The sequence below is a fragment of the Pocillopora damicornis genome, chromosome 11, assembly GCF_964200805.1.
Source record: "Pocillopora damicornis chromosome 11, jaPocDami1.2, whole genome shotgun sequence".
NCBI lineage: Eukaryota > Metazoa > Cnidaria > Anthozoa > Scleractinia > Pocilloporidae > Pocillopora > Pocillopora damicornis.
Genome location: NC_142680.1, coordinates 229166 through 247007, shown reverse-complemented (window position 1 = coordinate 247007; position 17842 = coordinate 229166). Strand labels below are relative to the sequence as shown.

General features: G+C 34.9%; 2 protein-coding genes across 4 annotated transcripts; both read left to right on the top strand.

The window, feature by feature from the left end:
- The first annotated feature begins 268 nt into the window (after positions 1-268).
- On the top strand, positions 269-8458 carry LOC113676655 (neutral amino acid transporter 9). Of its 3 annotated transcripts, XM_027193336.2 has the most exons (15): positions 487-589; positions 989-1025; positions 1251-1437; positions 1852-1937; positions 2547-2610; positions 2887-2980; positions 3213-3380; positions 3757-3834; positions 4429-4611; positions 4703-4795; positions 5040-5146; positions 5726-5830; positions 6158-6306; positions 6787-6876; positions 7270-8458. In XM_027193336.2, exons 2-15 carry the CDS (start codon positions 1021-1023, stop codon positions 7439-7441), a joined length of 1581 nt encoding a protein of 526 aa, XP_027049137.2. In that variant the 5' UTR covers positions 487-589; positions 989-1020; the 3' UTR covers positions 7442-8458. The 3 variants fall into 3 exon arrangements, with proteins under 3 accessions (XP_027049135.2, XP_027049136.2, XP_027049137.2); XM_027193334.2 differs by lacking the exon at positions 989-1025 and having other exon boundaries at positions 269-589; XM_027193335.2 differs by lacking the exons at positions 989-1025; positions 5726-5830 and having other exon boundaries at positions 272-589.
- Positions 8459-9691: 1233 nt separating this feature from the next.
- On the top strand, positions 9692-17586 carry LOC113676643 (neutral amino acid transporter 9). The gene is made up of 14 exons (XM_027193323.2): positions 9692-10043; positions 11105-11270; positions 11398-11477; positions 12251-12314; positions 12476-12569; positions 13019-13186; positions 13324-13374; positions 13603-13776; positions 14375-14461; positions 15093-15199; positions 15548-15652; positions 15908-16056; positions 16241-16330; positions 16447-17586. Exons 1-14 carry the CDS (start codon positions 9907-9909, stop codon positions 16616-16618), a joined length of 1644 nt encoding a protein of 547 aa, XP_027049124.2. The 5' UTR covers positions 9692-9906; the 3' UTR covers positions 16619-17586.
- The last annotated feature ends 256 nt before the right edge of the window (positions 17587-17842 follow it).

The following is a 17842-nucleotide window of genomic DNA, read 5'->3' as shown; positions in this document are numbered from 1 at the left end:
AAGTATTCACTCCGGAGAGAACAAACCCGTTAGAAAGACCTGTAAGTGGCAGTAGTTAGGTGTGGTAGGGTATGTGCTTGTGAGTCCGAAAGCGATGCACTCCCTGCTCCTCTCTTTGAACATTTTTAACGAAGTTTTATGCAACCTTCAAGTGAAGAACTTGAGTCTTGAGCAATGAACTTGAGTTTTGAGCCATGAACATCTCTGTTAAACACACCTATCAGTTTTCTCAGAGTAACTCTGTTTTCCCCGGCCCATTCCCATGAACTCGTAAAGGATGGGAGGGCTACTCACCGGAAGTTATTGCCGAAAGTAATCATGCATGAAGCTCGACCGAGTCCTCCGCATTACATTATTGTCCAAAAAAAACCTATGGCGACGTGAGCTCGCGTAGGTAAATGGATTGATGGGTCAGTCTCGTAGATAAAATGGACGATATATGACAGCTGAAGATGAAGTTAGCTATGGAAGGGGAGCGCTCAGAATATACGAGAGATAAAGACGTCGACGAAAAATCTCCCCTCCTTTCTGAGCAAGGCGATTCAAGCAATGCGGTCGAAGACAGGTCCCGTGCTTCAAATAGTTCAAGGTATGCACAGCCGCAGGAAATGAAAGAGATATCAATAGCTTATTCTTCCTTTTTAAAATAATTAATTCGTAGAAAGCAGCCCTCTTACCTGAAAACTTGCAAATGCAACGATTATTTTGTAATGTGGTGTTTCATAGATGATATTGCAACAATTACGTGAACTATTTTAATTTTTTTTCTTTATGTAAGATGCTTCCTTGAGATAAATTTTAAGGTTTTTGGACATCAATAATAAGACTATCGGTATTTCTAGTAGATAAAGGGGGGTTTGCTGAACTGGGAGGTGGAGAAGACGGAATAGGAGAGTAGAGACATATGTTCAAACTCTTTCAAAATATTTACATACCTACTTCACAATTTTTAATACTTAGAAGCTGACTCTCGTTATTTCTTCCTTAGCTTGTTGACTTTCAGGATATTTTAGGCTCATTATGAGGTAATTTTTGGGAATACGTCATATTTTTATTTAAGGGTTTGAATGTGTATGTCTGGAATCTATGTCGGTATCTGAGCAACTGCACACCTACCCCTGCCCTTACCCAACAACAAGTTAGGGTTAACATTGAGTCAGGTGAGGGATAAGTGCACAATTGCTCAGGTACCCACGCTGATCAAATATTTTTATTTATTTATTTATTTATATATTTTATTGTTTGTGTAGGGGCCTATATGATAGCAATTCCACTCATGATGGTTCATTGAATAGCGAGTCATCGAACAACTTTACAAAGAGGAAGCCCTTTCATTACAACACACTTAGAAATCCCATTGTTACACCTTGTGATATGGACATAGCTGCTAAGTTCAATCGCTACAGATACATATCCAGACTGTCTAGACACAATGTGGTAAGGACAATACAATGCTAATTTACATAGTTTTAAATATGGAACTGTACAATTGTAAAAATGAGTTTTTAGTTTTTTCCTAATTGGTATAGGTACAAAAGTTTTTTTTCAGCTTCTATAAATCCTTATGGACTTTTAACAATTTTTTTATAGAAATTCTTAACTTATTCTTGACTTATTCTTCCTAACCCGTTTTTTGTTTTTTTTTTTTGGATAAGCAGGATCAGAAGGATGGAATCCAAAGTCACTCTGATCTGATAAATCCCCTCTGTCCTAATATAAATATTACTGAGAAATAGTATGCAAGAACGCAAGAATCCATGTATACAAGTTGACCTTAATTCTCTAATTAAAAGCTTAATGTCACATCTACCTGGGCAATGCTTATCAGAAATTTTTTTTTCTCTCATTTAGATTATTCCAAGACATATACTTCCACCTCACTTATTTCTTGTCATCCCGAAAGAATCAAATGAAAAACAAAGCAGTCTGGTCACAATGTTAGTTAAGTTGTTATTAATAAATATTTGATTATAAATGTTAACTGCACCATATAGTAAACCTAGATCTGATATATCACTCTGGCTCTGGCTAAGCATAGGAATGTACTTATCAAATGGTAAACCATTATGATAATGGACCCTCATCAGGTAATTGTTGGCTATGAAATAGGCATGCCTTTGTTTGTGAGTTAGTTAGTGAGGTATTGAACCAACAGGCCCAGGTATAAGCTAGAACAATGCTTAGTGTTGATATCTTGAGCGTGACACTTCCCTCTCACAGTGCTTAAAATTAATGTATCCACCCAGGTTTTATTAATTGGTACCTGTGATCTGTCAAGGAGATTTTCTAAAACTTTAGAGGGGGGGGGAGGGGAGCAATACTCCTGTTCACTTTACTCCAGGGAACTAGACTAGACTATTTTCATGTGTTCTTGACCTCTCTCTCCAATAGTATTTTGTAGCTTTAACCAATATAAGCTAAGTGTTGACAATCCTTTGATGTTATCTTAATCTACTAATAACAGCAATGATTTTAGTCTTAACACATGCCAGGAAGGAATTTATCTGATTATATGTATATTTTTTTATTTTATGATATTTTTCCAGTTTTTCAATTTGGAACACAATGATGGGTACCTCACTATTAAGTATACCTTGGGCAATTGATCAGGTTTGTGAATGAATAAAAATAAAGAGTTAGACTAAAATGATATTTATAGAAGATACATTACTAGATAAAGAACTCTCACTGGTGAAAGACTGAGGTACTGATTTGATTCATTCAGAGTGTTCCCATACTAATCCTGATTAAACAAAAAAAAGGACCAGTTTTATTATGTCTGTGTGTGTCTCAGCACTAATACCATATGAACTACAATAAAGAACAGTAGCTAGTAAATACACTAACTGTAAGTTAACAATGAATGTATCATATCATGTTTTCCAGGCTGGTTTTGCTCTTGCCATTATTCTCTTGGTTGTCATGGCAGGTCTTTGCCTCTATAGCTGTTACTTGATAATAAGATGTGCAGAAGAAATGGGTTAGTGAGGTTTTTGAATTCACATGATTATAATGTTATTCATTATTAATGATATATGAAATTAATATAACATGTTTACGCAAGTAACTTTATTACTGACTGATTATAAATTTTCATGATGTAATTAATTAGGCCTTAATTCTGCCCTTCATGAAACATAGATCCTTGCCTGCCCTCAATAGGTCCTGACTCCTAATTAGTTGGTTTGATTTTCAATTTACTGTTCCTTTAGCAAAACAAGGTGACTTCCTAGAATTTTCTGACATCTGTAAGAAGTACCTTGGTAAGCCAGGAGAGTTCATTGCAATCCTGTTTTCTGTGGCTGCTAATGCTGGAGGGGCCATAGTCTTTTGGGTTTTAATGAGCAGCTTCTTGTTCTATTCTGGAAAGTATATTCATGGTAACTATCTTCTTTTGTATTAGCTTGATGCAAGGTTTTGGTCAGTACAGGTCTTCAGGAAATGGCAAAAAATTTAAAAATGGGTCACTGTAATTTGATTTTACCACTAATTAAATGATTCATTTGTTGGAAGGGAGTTGTATTCCCCATATGTTATACAGATTAAAAGTGAGTAGTGCTTAAATTTTTAACATTTCATCTTTATTTAATTTTTTATTATTTTTCAAGGTTTGTGGAATCTCTTTGCTAAAACAATGTACTAATTTGTATTCTTATCCTGTTTTAAAAATTATTTTATTTTTCCTTTCTGTGTTTTTTTTATTATAATTACTGTTAGTATCATAATTATTAAGCAAAATATTAATTTGTGTTATAGAGACTGTCCATCATGCTTATTCAGTTCCCACTTCCAGAAATATTACAAATGGAAGCTTCTCCCCAGGCCACTTAGAAGGTATTTTGGTGTGAATTAATCCAAGAGAACTATTTACTTTTCAATCTTATAAATCTTAAATGTGTGGCTTGAATACAACTTTTTCTGCTCAATTACTCCTAATCAGATACCCATATTTTCTATTCCTTTCTCCTTCCATACTCCATCTTTTGATTTTCCATCTTAACGTTTTGATTTTCTATCTTTTGATGTTCCATCTTTTCAGGTTCAGTTCATCCTTTTACCATTAATTTTTACCATCCTTTCCTTTTTGCAACAACACATTAAATTTCTGTCAGTTGGTAGGACAGTTTGTTTGACACTTATTCACTTTTTCAGTTATTCATTCATTCATTCATTCATTCCTCACTGTACTTGATAATTTATTAATCCTTTTATCCAAGGTGTATTTAATTAATTTTCTTTTTATTAATTCGTCCATTTACAATATTTTTAAAGTAAATTGCTTTGATCTTTGATTTCTTTGTTTCAACCTCTTCTTTGTGCACGTGATAAGGATAGAGTAAGAAAATTATAACTGAACAGCTGCCTGTATTTCAAACCACTTTACTTTTTTTATGTTAATTGGTTATTTCTCGTTTGATCTCTTTACAGTTCTTTGCCCTGGTGGCCACAGTGCATCAGCAAGCTCTGCAAACAGTTTAATAACAGCTGACAAAACAAGCTTCTTCAAATTCTGGCAGCTCCAACACACTGTACCCCTCTTTTTAATTGCCATCCTGTTTCCCTTGTGCAGTGTAAAGTCACCAACGTTCTTCACTAAATTTAACTCTCTTGGTGAGCTCACTGTAATAGAGCTAAGGCAATTGTTTTTAATGTAAAGTGAGGGTATTCATGAACAGTCTATGTCTCAATTCTTTACATGCAGGAACCTTATCAGTTGCATATATTGTTGTCTTCATCATTACCAAAGCCAGTATATGGGGAATTCACATGGATTTTAAACATGACAACATACCAAGTAAGTTAAAAGGGAACCTCTAATGGATACTTAGATGTTACAGTTAGTCTTATTGACTGACTTATTGTGTGGATATTACCATAATTGCTAGATAGAACTCAAGATGGGAGGGATAAATGCCATAAAAAAGATATTTGCAAATTTAGGAAAAAATACATGGACTGCATGCCACTATAAAGTTACTAGGTAGTTCTGGATATTATACAGTACAGGTGATATAGATCTATCTATATTTTTGTTGTAGTGTTCAAGGCTAGTTTTCCAGCTTTAACAGGAATACTTACTCTGGCCTACTTTATTCACAACTGCATTCTTTCAATAATGAGGAATCAGGAGAACCCTAAAAATAATGTAAGTGCTTCAAGTAAAAATACTAAAAGGTGTTGTTTATTGCTGCCCAAATATGAATCAGAGTGTTCTTGTTCCTGTAAAGAGTCATTATGCAATGTGTATGGGTAATCCTGCGACCCTAGTTTATTAATTTAACCCTTCAACTCCCAGAATTGATTTATGTGTAACTTTTCCTTAGGATATATCCATACATTATCCAGCAAACAGTTAGAGAATACTCAAACTTATCAAGTAAAAGTGTTATCTTGATCTGATACCAAATTCTCATAGCTAGTTTACAAAGAAATTTGTAGCAGCTGGAGGGGAGAATTGACAATCAGATCTTGGGAATTAAAGGGTTGAGTTGTTTACCCTACATTTCACCAGGAAGGGTTTCTTTTCACTTCCCTAGTCATCCATAGGTTAAGCCACAAAGCCTCAAACTTCTCTTAGATAGGTTGTTAAAGAGGTTTCATTATTTCTTTTAGCACTCAAACTTGTAGAATAAGCATATATATGGCAGCTGGGATATGCTTGATAAAATTTAGCATTTTAATTTTATTGGAAAAATTACCTCTTTTAATTATTCTTTTTTGTCAGGCACGTGACCTCAGCATAGCTTACTTCTTGGTAGCTTTAACATACATAGTTGTTGGTTTGCTGTTTTTTATTAGTTTTCCCAAAGAAAAGTCTTGTATTCAAGAGGTAAAGTGTATAGTTGGTTCTTCAATAAAATTAGGAGAGAGTTTTTTGAACATTGTAAATCAGTTAGTGCAGTGGACCTTACTGCTGGATGGACATGGAGTAACAAACCAGTCAAAGCTTAAGTGCAAGACAAAAACATTACTTAACAGTAGTATTATTCAATAAATAACTTCCTGATAGCATGAATTAGATGTTTATCCTGGAAAATGCAAAATTAAAGTTGGTGCAAAACCACATTTTCATATATTACCTTTTCTACACACTTCTTAATGTTTTTTTAATGTAATTAATTGCTCTTTTGCTGATGATGTTTTCATTATCCTGTAGGTTCTTCTTGATAATCTTCCAGCTCCAGACATTATGACATTTATAGCAAGGCTTTTTCTCCTGTTTCAACTTACCACTGTGTTTCCATTGATTGTTTACATCATACGTGTGCAACTCATGTTATACTTCTTTAACAAAATTTATCCAAGGTAAGTTGGTTTGAGGCTTTTCTTTTCATTGCCTTTTGGAATTTGTCAACTGGAAATTTTTATAAGTGATGAATTTTTCAGATGTTATTTTTTGTGTGTGGGGGGCTAGTTAATTTGGTTTTAGATAATTTAAATTGGTTACTGTAAAGAGTTTCTACAGCTGACATTTTGAGCATTAGCCTTTTGTCAGAGCAAAAAAAAAATTTGAAAAAACCTTCATATTTCACTCAGACAAAGGGCTTATACTTGAAAAGTGACCAATCTATATCATCAACTCAGTTGATAAAAGCAAATTATCCTGTAATTTCCCCCGCCAATGCAGCATCGCAGTTTTTGTAGAATCTTACCCCCTTTATTGTTTTTAGGACAGATTGGTGGCCAAGCTTGTTAAAGGTTCAAAAGTGTGATTATTGTAACATATGAAGACCTATAAATCTCTTTTTTTTTTTGCAAAAAAACTTGTGTTGTTGTTTTTCACAGCTTCCTACATGTATTTGTCTTGAACCTAGCCCTTATTGGAGCCTGTGTATTATTTGCTGTAGTTTATCCACATGTTGGCAACATAATCAGGTAACTAAAGGAAATCCTCAGGATTACAGTTGAAGAAATGTCAGAAACAGGCTTGGTCCGTTCTTGGTTACTTCTCTCAAAAAAAAAAAAAATAGAAAAAATCAGACAAGGACATTACGTGAAATGTATTGCCAATCTCCTTCTCACTTTAACTCTAGACCAGAAACAGTTTGTAATTTAAAAAAACATTGCGGCTCCCTTGGTCTTACTACATGACCACTGTGCACAGGTTGTCAAATTAACAACTTAATTTCACCTCAAATTTATTCCCCATTTTTTTGTCTCTTTTTGCTATGACGATTAAAACGGTCCCAATTTAATAGAGCTGTCCTAGGGAAAATGGATTCTTATTTCACAATAGCTCACGTGATGCACTCTTGTCTTTTGTCACAGATATGTGGGATCATTAAGTGGCCTGGCTTACAATTACTCACTGCCATGTATTGTGCACATGCTGATACAGAAACAGAAAGGACAGCTCTCTTGGCCCAGCACTGTGTTTCATTCTTGCATTGTTGTTTTTGGAGTTCTGAATTTTATGTCCCAGTTCTTTATTACTGGATGAGATTATTTTTGATAGTTCAATTCGATGTTCTAATCTTGTAATACGGTAGAATAAGATACTTGAGATATGTGTTCTATGCAGTTATGTGGCAAATTGTCTCGAGGATTTAATTAAGACCTCAATGTTAATGGCTCCTACAATCAAATGCGTTAAATGTTCAAAATTCGGTGGACTACTTCAATTACCTGGTGCAGGTCACTGTCATAGTGTATGATTTCGATAAATTTTTGAGGAATATGCGCATCGTCACTGGTTAGCTCAGTTAAATTCTCTATTTTCTTATTTGATAACATGATGTACCTTTTTTTACCGTACTCATGTTTTTTATCCATAATAACTCAGCTTTCCACACTAGCATATGCGTTGAATCGTTTTTATAAGAAAAATTTTATCAATTTTCAGATCATTGTTTAGTGGAATAAGGACTGGGAAAAAAAGATTTAAACATAAGAAGTACAGTCACGAAGTATTTAATGCTGGCTCGACCTCCTTGCTAGTCTCCTTCGCAGTCTGTCTTCGGTTTTCACGTAATGGGGAGCGTTGCGCGACTACCCAAAGATGGGCTCCCTTGTGTTTGCACTTTTCCCCTGTTTTGGGACATTTCCTGGTTCGTATAACTAAACAATGCACTTAGATAGGAGACATCAAACAAAAACCTGATTGAAAATATATATTTTTTGAAAATTGTAATGTAATCAAAGTCAGTAAATGCCCTTCACGATAAGAAGAGGTGAAAGCACAATGACATTTGAGTTGATAATTTTGCTCTGGTTTTATTATTTATTGATCTGTGCTTTTTTGGGGAATTCATTTATTCCGTTTCCGTAACGAATATTTTGGGAAACGTCTATTTGTAGGTGGTGTTTTTGCTGCGTCTGAAGACCCTCGATACGGGTTTGCACCTGATTAAAAGAATTTCTATGTTCCAAATAATTTTATCAATATGCAACGGGTATCTTTGTGGGGAGAGGTTTCAAATAATAAAATAAAACCGCAACGAAGTCACTAATCTGTAAATAGTTTCTTACTGCTTTGCACTTTAGTTAAACCCCCCACGTAACTTGGCACCTAACAAATTTTGGTATACGTTGCAAGAAAATAATCTAGCCTTTGGAGAAACAGAGATGTACTCGAGAGAGGGTGGTTAAAGTGGTACACCAAAGGGGGGATCAACTGCCTCACAAAATAAGGATCCACTTAAGGGCTCCTTCATGATCTCGAGCCTTTATTTGTTAATACAAAGTGAAGTGGCGCGGTAAGGATGGTAAAGGTGAAAGTTTATTAAGTGCTAGACTAAGAGAGCTAAGCGTGTCAGTTCATTCTTCTCGAAACGAGTAGCACAACATTTTCAGATGTCCTCTGTGAATCCATAGAGCTTTATGTATCACCCCTTTCTACAGAATATTATCAACTCGTATGTATCTCCATCCCAATGAAATCTGTTCGCGAGGTTGTCAAATATTGATGCAACGATGGATTTTCATCCCAAATCAGCCCGTGCTCCAGCCCTTTATGAAAAGCACCACTTTAATAACTCCTAAATAAAATAAATTGTTGAAAGACATACAGTATCCGGAGCAAAACTCTGAAGGCATCTTTTCATTCTGGTCAATCGTTCCCATCACACATGCCGTAGGTTTGTCATGCCCCTTTACTTTCAACAGTCGGCACTGGGGTGTGGCTGTTTTTGCCTAAGGTTAATTAAAAATTAAATTGGGTAGTGAACTCGTGACCACGAAGTCAGTTAGTTTAACTACTTTTAATACTTACCTGGGGGACCGTAAGAAAATTGATTGATTTGGTGCAACCTCTGACCTTTATTTGTTACCAGACAGCCTGCAAACGGGCACCACACTTGTGAACAGTTTTATTAAGTGCATGTTGTGCACTTTACTCGTCTCAACTTGTTCTTTAGATGCTCCTGACACATGATGTAATTTGGTGTTACACAACGTAGCCTGACTGACTTATATCACTCACGGGAAAATGTTTCTTCTGTCAGAGAACAAAGTGTTTTGCTTGGGTTCTTAAAGAGGATGAAATTTACGATAACGATTTTTGTAAAACGCTCCTTCATTAATAATAATAAGTAATAATAGTAATAAGTAAAATTCAAGGAGCAACTCTCCAAAAATCGATCCTGTTCTTTGTTTGGTCGTATTCTGTTACAGTTCCGAGTTCCATCACATCACTGCGGGTAAACCACGTTCCCGCCTCTGGATCTTGTGTCTTCTATTAACAGCATGTTTTAAAAGAGACGTTTTAAAAAGCTCGTGACTCGGTGGTGACTGGTCAAGACGGGTATAACGCTTGTACGCTCCTGTGTTGATATTTACAGTACCCCTCGAACAAGACCCGATATAAGCCTTCATACAAAAAGCTGCCTTGTTCCTCCAAAAGGAAAAATATTTAAACAAAGCACAACTCAGCATCAGTTTACCCGACTGAGAATTTTGAATCATATCATGGCTGATGAAAAAGGACCAAACTCTTTAAGTGAAGTGGGAGTGGCGATCATAGACGAAAAATCTCCTTTAATCTCGGTTCAACTGGGCGATTCAAGCAATTCTGGAGACAAGTCAAATTTTCCAGCTAATTCAAGGTAGAGTCCTTGTCTTGAGGGGTGTGCAATTTCTATAACGTTGACAGCTTTATGCAAATTTTCGCAGTTGACACTCTACTTTGTGCAGTGCCGTAAATTTCTCAGCTATTAAAACTAGCGGAGTGAATTTGAAAGCAATCTTCGCAGTAATGAAATAAACCAGCGGAATTACGCCATAATCGAATCTTGACGGTTAAATCCAACGGAAGTATGACTTTGCAGAAATAGGTAATGATAGCATTTCCAGACAGTTTGAATTTGATGGGAGTGTAGGCATCTCTGTTTATACTTTGGTGCGCGGGAAAAAACTCACTTGGAGTATTTTAGTCCTTCGATGCACCTGCAGAGCATGTGTGTGTAAGATCGTTTCCGCGGGAGATTAATCTAACACCAAAAATACAGAGCCCCCTAAACTGAGCTCATGGTACAAGTAAAAAGCCTTGTCAAAAATGATAATTTGTGGCCTTTTTGCACAACTTTACAACAGTTTAAAGTAAACGGCAATTTTGGAAATACCATGGACTATTTGGGGCAGTTTACGTGTAGTGCTCACTTAATGCAAACCATAACATGGCACACACAAGTTGTTTATCTCTCAGTTGTTCTACTAGGGACCACAATTTACCAAATTAATCTGGCTTCAAGTTGATTTTATGTTACTTTGAGAATGATAACTGGAGAGTAAGAGTAATTTATCAGAAATCGTCATAAAATGAAAGGTCATTCATTCATGTTGGCGAAGCAGCCGACACGAACTGTTCACATGCCGCAATGGATTTTGAAAGCTCAAGGTAGTGGATAGCTTGTAATTGAGGAGGTACGTTACCGTGATCTCAAAGTCTATTTAGCTTTATAAAATCCTTTTTTTTCTCACATGATAAGCACGCTCGATTTTCTTTTGATTTTACATTGAGTGGTACAATGGACTAGGTGCAAACTGGATTTTCAATACGGATTTTAAACACTTGGTCCATGGAACGTAGACTTCTGAACCGGAGCAAGTTAGAGTAAAGCATTGTCTTCGTTTGAATTGGTTTTGTTTTTATTTTATTACTCTTTAGTAAAAGAAACCAAAATGGCATCACAACAGGAAATTATACTCAAACAAGGAAACCCTTCAATCTTAATTCTTTCAAGAAAGCAATTGTGTCTTCCTTGGAGTATTGGGACTTGGCAGCCAAGTTCAATCGTTATAGATACATCTCTCGCTTATCTAATCACAATGTGGTAAGTAAATCATTATTTATGGAAATTTCACCATGCATGCTTGTAAGGCTTCAAAACTAGTCTGTCTAGTGTATTATTTTAACTCCTTAGGTAAACTTCATAAGTTTGTGCTTTTCCCCTTTTATAGATAATTCCAAGTCACCTGCTTCCATCTCAGTCTGTTGTCACAAAAGAGAGGAATGAGAAACAAAGCAGCCTTGTCACAATGTAAGACTAATACCCCATTCACACCAGCAAAACATGTTTAGTTAAACTGGGTTTAACCCTTTAACTCTCACATGAGTGACCAAGACAGAATTTCTTCTTACAATATCAATACAATATAAAACAGACAAGTGATGGGAATAGAGAAAAATATACCAAATTCTTCAAAATAACATCACAAGAATTGTATGGCAGACAGTAAGGAGAATCACTTAGAGGATCTTGAGAGTGAAGGGTTACCTAAATGGAAATCAAAAGTAGGGAACTGAAAAAACTAAGTTTTCTCTAAGGTTTAAGTGGCCACTAACTTTTATTTTCATGTGCTAAATTTGAAGTTGACAAACATGGCCTTAAGCAGCTGCTATGAAGAAAATGATTTCAAACCTGTTAAACAAAACAGCTTTTGTGAATTTAAAGCTTTGTTGTGAATGGGTTATGACTAAATACTTCACCTAGTCTATATAATGAACTACCTCTAACCTAACTAATAATGATAACTGCCTAATTGTCCTGTTGTAAACAATGTATGTATTTCTTCTACTAAAAGTTTTTTTGGTTTAAGCCCTGTTTCACTAAGGAAAACTGGTTTTGTGCCCCTTAGTCTCTATTTAACCATGATTTAGAATTTCTAATGTTGCTTTTGAGGTGAGTGTGGTATTTTGAAACTGATGATTACAATGCTGAAATTTACATTTATCTGCACTCAATTTCTGCACTTCTCTGGCAGTACTCACCTTTGTATGATTTGAAGTTCAATAAATGTATTTATTTCCCAGCTTTTCCATTTGGAACACGATGATGGGCACATCACTGTTGAGCATGCCATGGGCTATCAATCAGGTTTACAGCTATGTTGTGCCTCTATTCCTGGATAATTTACTACTAACAGTAACTTTACTATAATCATGAAATCATTGTTATCCAAAGTTAATTGTTTACTCTGTTTCAATGACCTGAAAGCTACTTAATATTTAAGCTGAATTTCTGTCTATTTTTTTCAGGCTGGATTTGTTCTGGGTACCATTCTTGTGATAGTAATGGCTGGAATTATTTTTTACACCTGCTACTTGATAATAAAGTGTTCACAAGAGAAAGGTATTGTGTAATTGAGCCTCTTATCCTATTAAATATTGTGATCTGATTATTAATTTTCCCCTGTAGCTGATACACATTTCCTTGTAAATTAGTTGGGAGAATTTGGTGTGAGATTAATTCTACCTGATAATTTTGAGTATTCTCATAATGAGTTTGGTGGGTGATGTCTGGATATTATAGGGAGAAGTAATTTGTTAATCACTTGTGGGAGTTAGGCATTGAAATGTGACAGACTATGCATTTTGATATTCTGCTTTACTACTCTTTTAATTGTTGACAAAATTATATTAATTTCATCGACATTTAATGTTGTAAGGTTATAGCTGACAAAAGTCTATCCCAATTATTTTAATATAAAATAATGTATCTACTTTTGATAATGCCAAATTTGAAGTTCAACTCTATTACTAAGGAACTTATCAATTAAATTAACTCTTTTGTCTCTTTAGTGGAGCATGGAGATGTTGTGGAATTTTCTGCTTTATGTAGAGAGTATCTTGGTAAACCTGGAGAGCTCATTGCAGTATTGTTTTCAGTGGCACCTCTCGTCAGTGCAGTCATTGTATTTTGGGTTTTAATGAGCAACTTTCTCTTCAACTCTGGAAAATACATCCAAGGTAAGGTATTTTATAAGTATAGTACATGACTTATGACTAAATTGAAATGTTAAACAAACCTGTTTATGAGTATAAAATTGACACCTTCTAACCATAACAACTGTTTATTCCAATAGTTTTTCTTTCCTCCCATTTAGAAAACATATTTTCAGTTGCACTAGTGATCAACTCCTCAACCACTTTGGAAGGTAGCAAAAAGTTTATGTCTATGTCCATAGAGTATTATTTTTTATGTGCTATTTGCCCAACAAATTTACTTGTGGCATGATTGTTCATGAGTTCATTTTGAATTTTTCTTCATTTTCATCTGCTTTATCCATCTACCTGTTAGAAACACTTTTGGCAAACACTTTAAATACTTTATATAAATACTTTGTTGAGCTCTCTGCTCATGTTATCCACACACTTTTTTTCAGTGCTTTGCCCAGGTGGCTACAGTGCAGGGGTAACTTCTTCAAATAGCTCAGTTATTCAGGATGAAAATTCATTTTGGCATGTTCAACACACCGTACCATACTTGTTGATTGCTGTCTTCTTTCCACTGTGCAGTGTCAGGTCACCAACTTTTTTCACAAAGTTTAATTCTTTAGGTAAGGTAATATTAAGTTTCTGTGATCAGTGTTGTTTAGTTTATCTTTTTCTATGTCCTCAATATTTTTTTGTAATCTCTCTCTCTCTTTTTTCTCTTCAAGCTCAGTCAATTTATATAATAGGTAACAGACAGGGAATTTTATAATGTACTTACCAGCTCTTGTGTCATAAAATCTGTAGTACAGTAATGACAAAGAGACTTTTGCCTTTGAAATAACAGTCACTGATGAAAGAAACAGGAGTAAACATGGGGATTAATTGCAATGGGTTACAACCTGTGGGCCCACAGCCCAAAACTAACTATTTATTCATGCAAAATGATATTTATGTTGTTTATGTAGTCTCATGCCAACCACATCAGGAAATCTCAAAAGTCACTTGTCAAGAACATTTCAAGAGGTTGGGTTGGTGCTGGAAAGAGAAATTTGAAAAAGAATTGGCACAAAAAGAATAGTATAGAGCCAACATACACAACTACAGGAGTAGCATTTACTTTTAAGCTTGACTTCAGTTCACTTAAACATTTGGACTGCATCTGATAGAATGCAATTCTTAAATGGGCTGTTTCTAGTTACCTTTATACTTTTCTCTACGCAGGAACCGTGTCAGCCATCTACATTATCATCTTCACTATTATCAAAGCCAGCATATGGGGAGTCAACCTGGACTTTACCAAAATACCAAGTAAGATCTTAAAGCTAGTGCTGATTAAAAAAAGTTTAAATAACACCTGTAAAAGATACTGGTACTTGAGTTAGAGCAAGAAAATAAAAATCACTTAGTAAGATATAATTTAGGTTTACAGAATAGTAGATAGATGACCAATTAAGAAATTTTATTAAATAATAACATTACACAAATCCTAGTCCAAGCTTAGAAGGATGGTCTCAATCCTTTACGTCCTAACATCATTTTGCATATTCTCCATATTGTTCCCAATACATTTCCTAGGGTGCAGACAAGGAGAATTTGTTAAATTATCAAGAGGTCCTTCTGTAGTTGATGATCTTTTTCTCTATTGTCATGACTTTAATGTTTGATTCAGTGGTGTTACTGTAAGGAGAAATAACATGATAGTCACTCTTAGGGTGAAAGGGGTTAAGTAGAAAGAAGATTTCTGTGTAACATTTTTTTAAAACTGTAAAGCAGCAGTTTATTTGTTATTTTCTTAGCTTTATATTTTTTACCTTAATTTTGTTTGGGAGTATGTGTCCAAGATTGGCAGTAGTTCATGATAAAGAAGTAATGTCTATCATTATTTGTAGTTATATGGGATATTTTTATACTAACATGTCTCCCATTTCTTCTGTTGTAGTGTTCAAGGCTAGTTTTCCTGCCCTAACAGGTTTACTTACTCTGGCCTACTTAATTCACAACTGTATTCTATCAATAATGAGGAACCAGGAGAACCCTAAAAATAACGTAAGTGATCCATATTTTTGAATGTTACTCTCAAGTGTTTATTTATTTAGTTTTGCCCAACTATAATACAATAGTATTAATTAAATACAATACAATAGTGTTAATGAAGTATTTTAAATTGAAGTTTCTGACACCTAGGGGTAACTAGTTTCTAATGCCTCCTCATAACATCACCCCTGAATCACACCTTAAAGTTATGAGAGTAAATGAAATGATCACCAATTAAAGAAGCTCTTAAATTTTTAAACAAATTCTCCTTGTCAGTGCCTTAGGGAATGTATGGAGAACAGTATCAAGAACAATAACATACTGACGTAAGAGTTACTCTTTTCTCTTCTTTCATTTCAGGAACGAGACCTCAGTGTAGCTTTCTGTCTTGTAGCATTTACATATACACTTGTTGGAGTGCTATTCTTCATTTCTTTTCCTAGAGAAAAAGATTGTATTCAACAGGTAATATATCCTACCAAAAGTTGTGCATGACTGTATTTAGAGATGTACAGATTTACTAAAATATATCCCTACAAGTTATGTGCCCTTGTAGTGGATGCACCCTAAACAATTCCTTTGCACTTTTGTAAATCTTTAGTGTCTGATTTTAAGAGAGTATGCAGCTATCAAAGCAAAAGGTAACTGGGCAAAATGCCTGAGACTGAATGAAAGGACAATTTATTAAAATTGTTTTTAATTACCTCAATCAATTTTTAGGTTCTTCTTGATAACTTTCCAGCTGCAGACGTTATGACATTTATAGCTAGGCTCTTTCTTCTGTTTCAACTTACCACCGTGTTTCCTCTGGCCATGTATGTCATACGTGTGCAGTTCATGTTCTATTTCTTCAAAAAAACCTATCCCAGGTGAGTTTGTTTCTAGATCTTCTGCCCTGCATGTGCTCAGGTAACAGGCTGCAAAATAGTTTTTGTAGTGTAGCAATATACTTTTTTTAGTATCCAGTGCAATTTTTCATACATAAGCAATATTGCATGTGTTCTACTAAGGTAACTTCTTCTCTTTTAATTGAGCTGATATTCTTTTACACAGCTATCTACATGTGTTTATCCTAAACTTTGTACTGATTGGGACCTGTGTATTATTTGCCGTGGTCTACCCACATGTTGGTGACTTTATCAGGTAACTAATGGACAACCTAACTGTTATGTGAGCATGTGATATATGGTATTTTAGAAATTTTCATGGAGGACCTTTTCATTTTGTTTTATATTATTGTTATTTTATCCCATTTACAGGTATGCGGGATCATTAAGTGGAGTGGCCTATGATTATGCACTACCCTGTATTGTGTACATAGTGATACAGAAGCAAAAAGGAAAGCTGTCTTGGCTGAGTGCTGGATTCCATTCTATTATTGTTTTGCTTGGGTTTGCTAACTTAATGGCTCAGTTCTTCACTTCTGCTTGAGACTTTACTGAGAAATTAAGTGGATAATGCATGAAAGTGGTGGCACTCTAGAGGTGGTAATAAGAAAACTTCATTTGCTTTGAGTCTAGGTTGTCTTCTTTGCCAAAGGTGTTTGAAGTGTTCACAAATGTGCGTAACTATAAATTTACAGGCAAGTTATGAATTGGTAAACTTTTTTGTTGCTACTAAGTGTTAATGACCAGCAACTCTGCATTGGTAGGTCACTATTACATAATGACACATAACAAACTTAAAAACCATTTCTAAATTTTTGCTACCATGAAGACATTTATACTATCACAAGTGAGGGTTTAAAATACTTTGCATCTCATAGAACAGTGTGATAGTTATTAAGAGCACTTTAGAAAAGATTAACCATAAGGCAAATGTATTTGCTTGTAAATAAAAGATGCTTTTGACATATTTTCAGAGTCATATCTCTGGATAATATTTGTACTATGTTATCATCATGATGTTTCAATGACAACTTATTATCTTGGGTGTGTGTGTGTGTATATATGTATATATATTGTATGCAATTTACTTATTTGTTTTTCCTGATTATGTTTGAATGACGTGGCCTTATTTCCCAAAGACAGGGTCCAAGTTGTTTGTAAGGCATCAAGCCAAAACCATTACTTCATTTTAATACTTGAGAAAAATCTTTGAATTATTAAGGCAATTAAGAAGTTTCAGTTTTCATGTAATGGAATAGTTTGAGAGTTACAATAGTCTGGTGCCTGGGTGTTGAGGTTTAAAAGCATTTTGTGCTATTTTCAATATAATTGCCAAATAGCACTTTACTGGCTTAATGGGTATTAATAGCAGTTACATGTATTTGCTTGATGGCCAGTTTTGTGGATTCATTTGTTTTTAAAATGTGTATTTAAGATTTTATTTCAAATAATGGTTGAGCCATGTACTGCTTCTGCCCTTACCAAGAATATATTAAAAAATGTGTGGTTTGATTGTTTGTTTGATGAATGGGTAGAAAGTGATTGCTTGATTGCAGGCATAATCTGGAGAGACACATGCAATGCCCCTTTTTTTTTAGGAAGGGACCACCATGTTTTGGGAAATGTATGGTTTTAGTTATTGAAAGTTATGTTTAAAAAATGGTCCCCTTCAGAGTATTGTGGTATTATTATGGCTCTTCAGTGTCAATGTCAGAAAGGCTGCCTCTGTTTCTGTGTGTGGGGTAAATGAGTAAAAGGCAGTATGAAA

Excerpts from the sequence above, each read along its gene's own strand:
- LOC113676643 (XM_027193323.2), top strand. The coding sequence starts at position 9,907 with ATGGCTGATGAAAAAGGACCAAACTCTTTAAGTGAAGTGGGAGTGGCG. Across the intron at positions 11,271-11,397 it reads GCTTATCTAATCACAATGTG|ATAATTCCAAGTCACCTGCT; the intron begins GTAAGTAAATCA and ends CCCCTTTTATAG. Across the intron at positions 16,057-16,240 it reads TTCAAAAAAACCTATCCCAG|CTATCTACATGTGTTTATCC; the intron begins GTGAGTTTGTTT and ends TCTTTTACACAG.
- LOC113676655 (XM_027193334.2), top strand. The coding sequence starts at position 453 with ATGAAGTTAGCTATGGAAGGGGAGCGCTCAGAATATACGAGAGATAAA. Across the intron at positions 3,835-4,428 it reads CTCCCCAGGCCACTTAGAAG|TTCTTTGCCCTGGTGGCCAC; the intron begins GTATTTTGGTGT and ends ATCTCTTTACAG. Across the intron at positions 6,877-7,269 it reads CATGTTGGCAACATAATCAG|ATATGTGGGATCATTAAGTG; the intron begins GTAACTAAAGGA and ends CTTTTGTCACAG.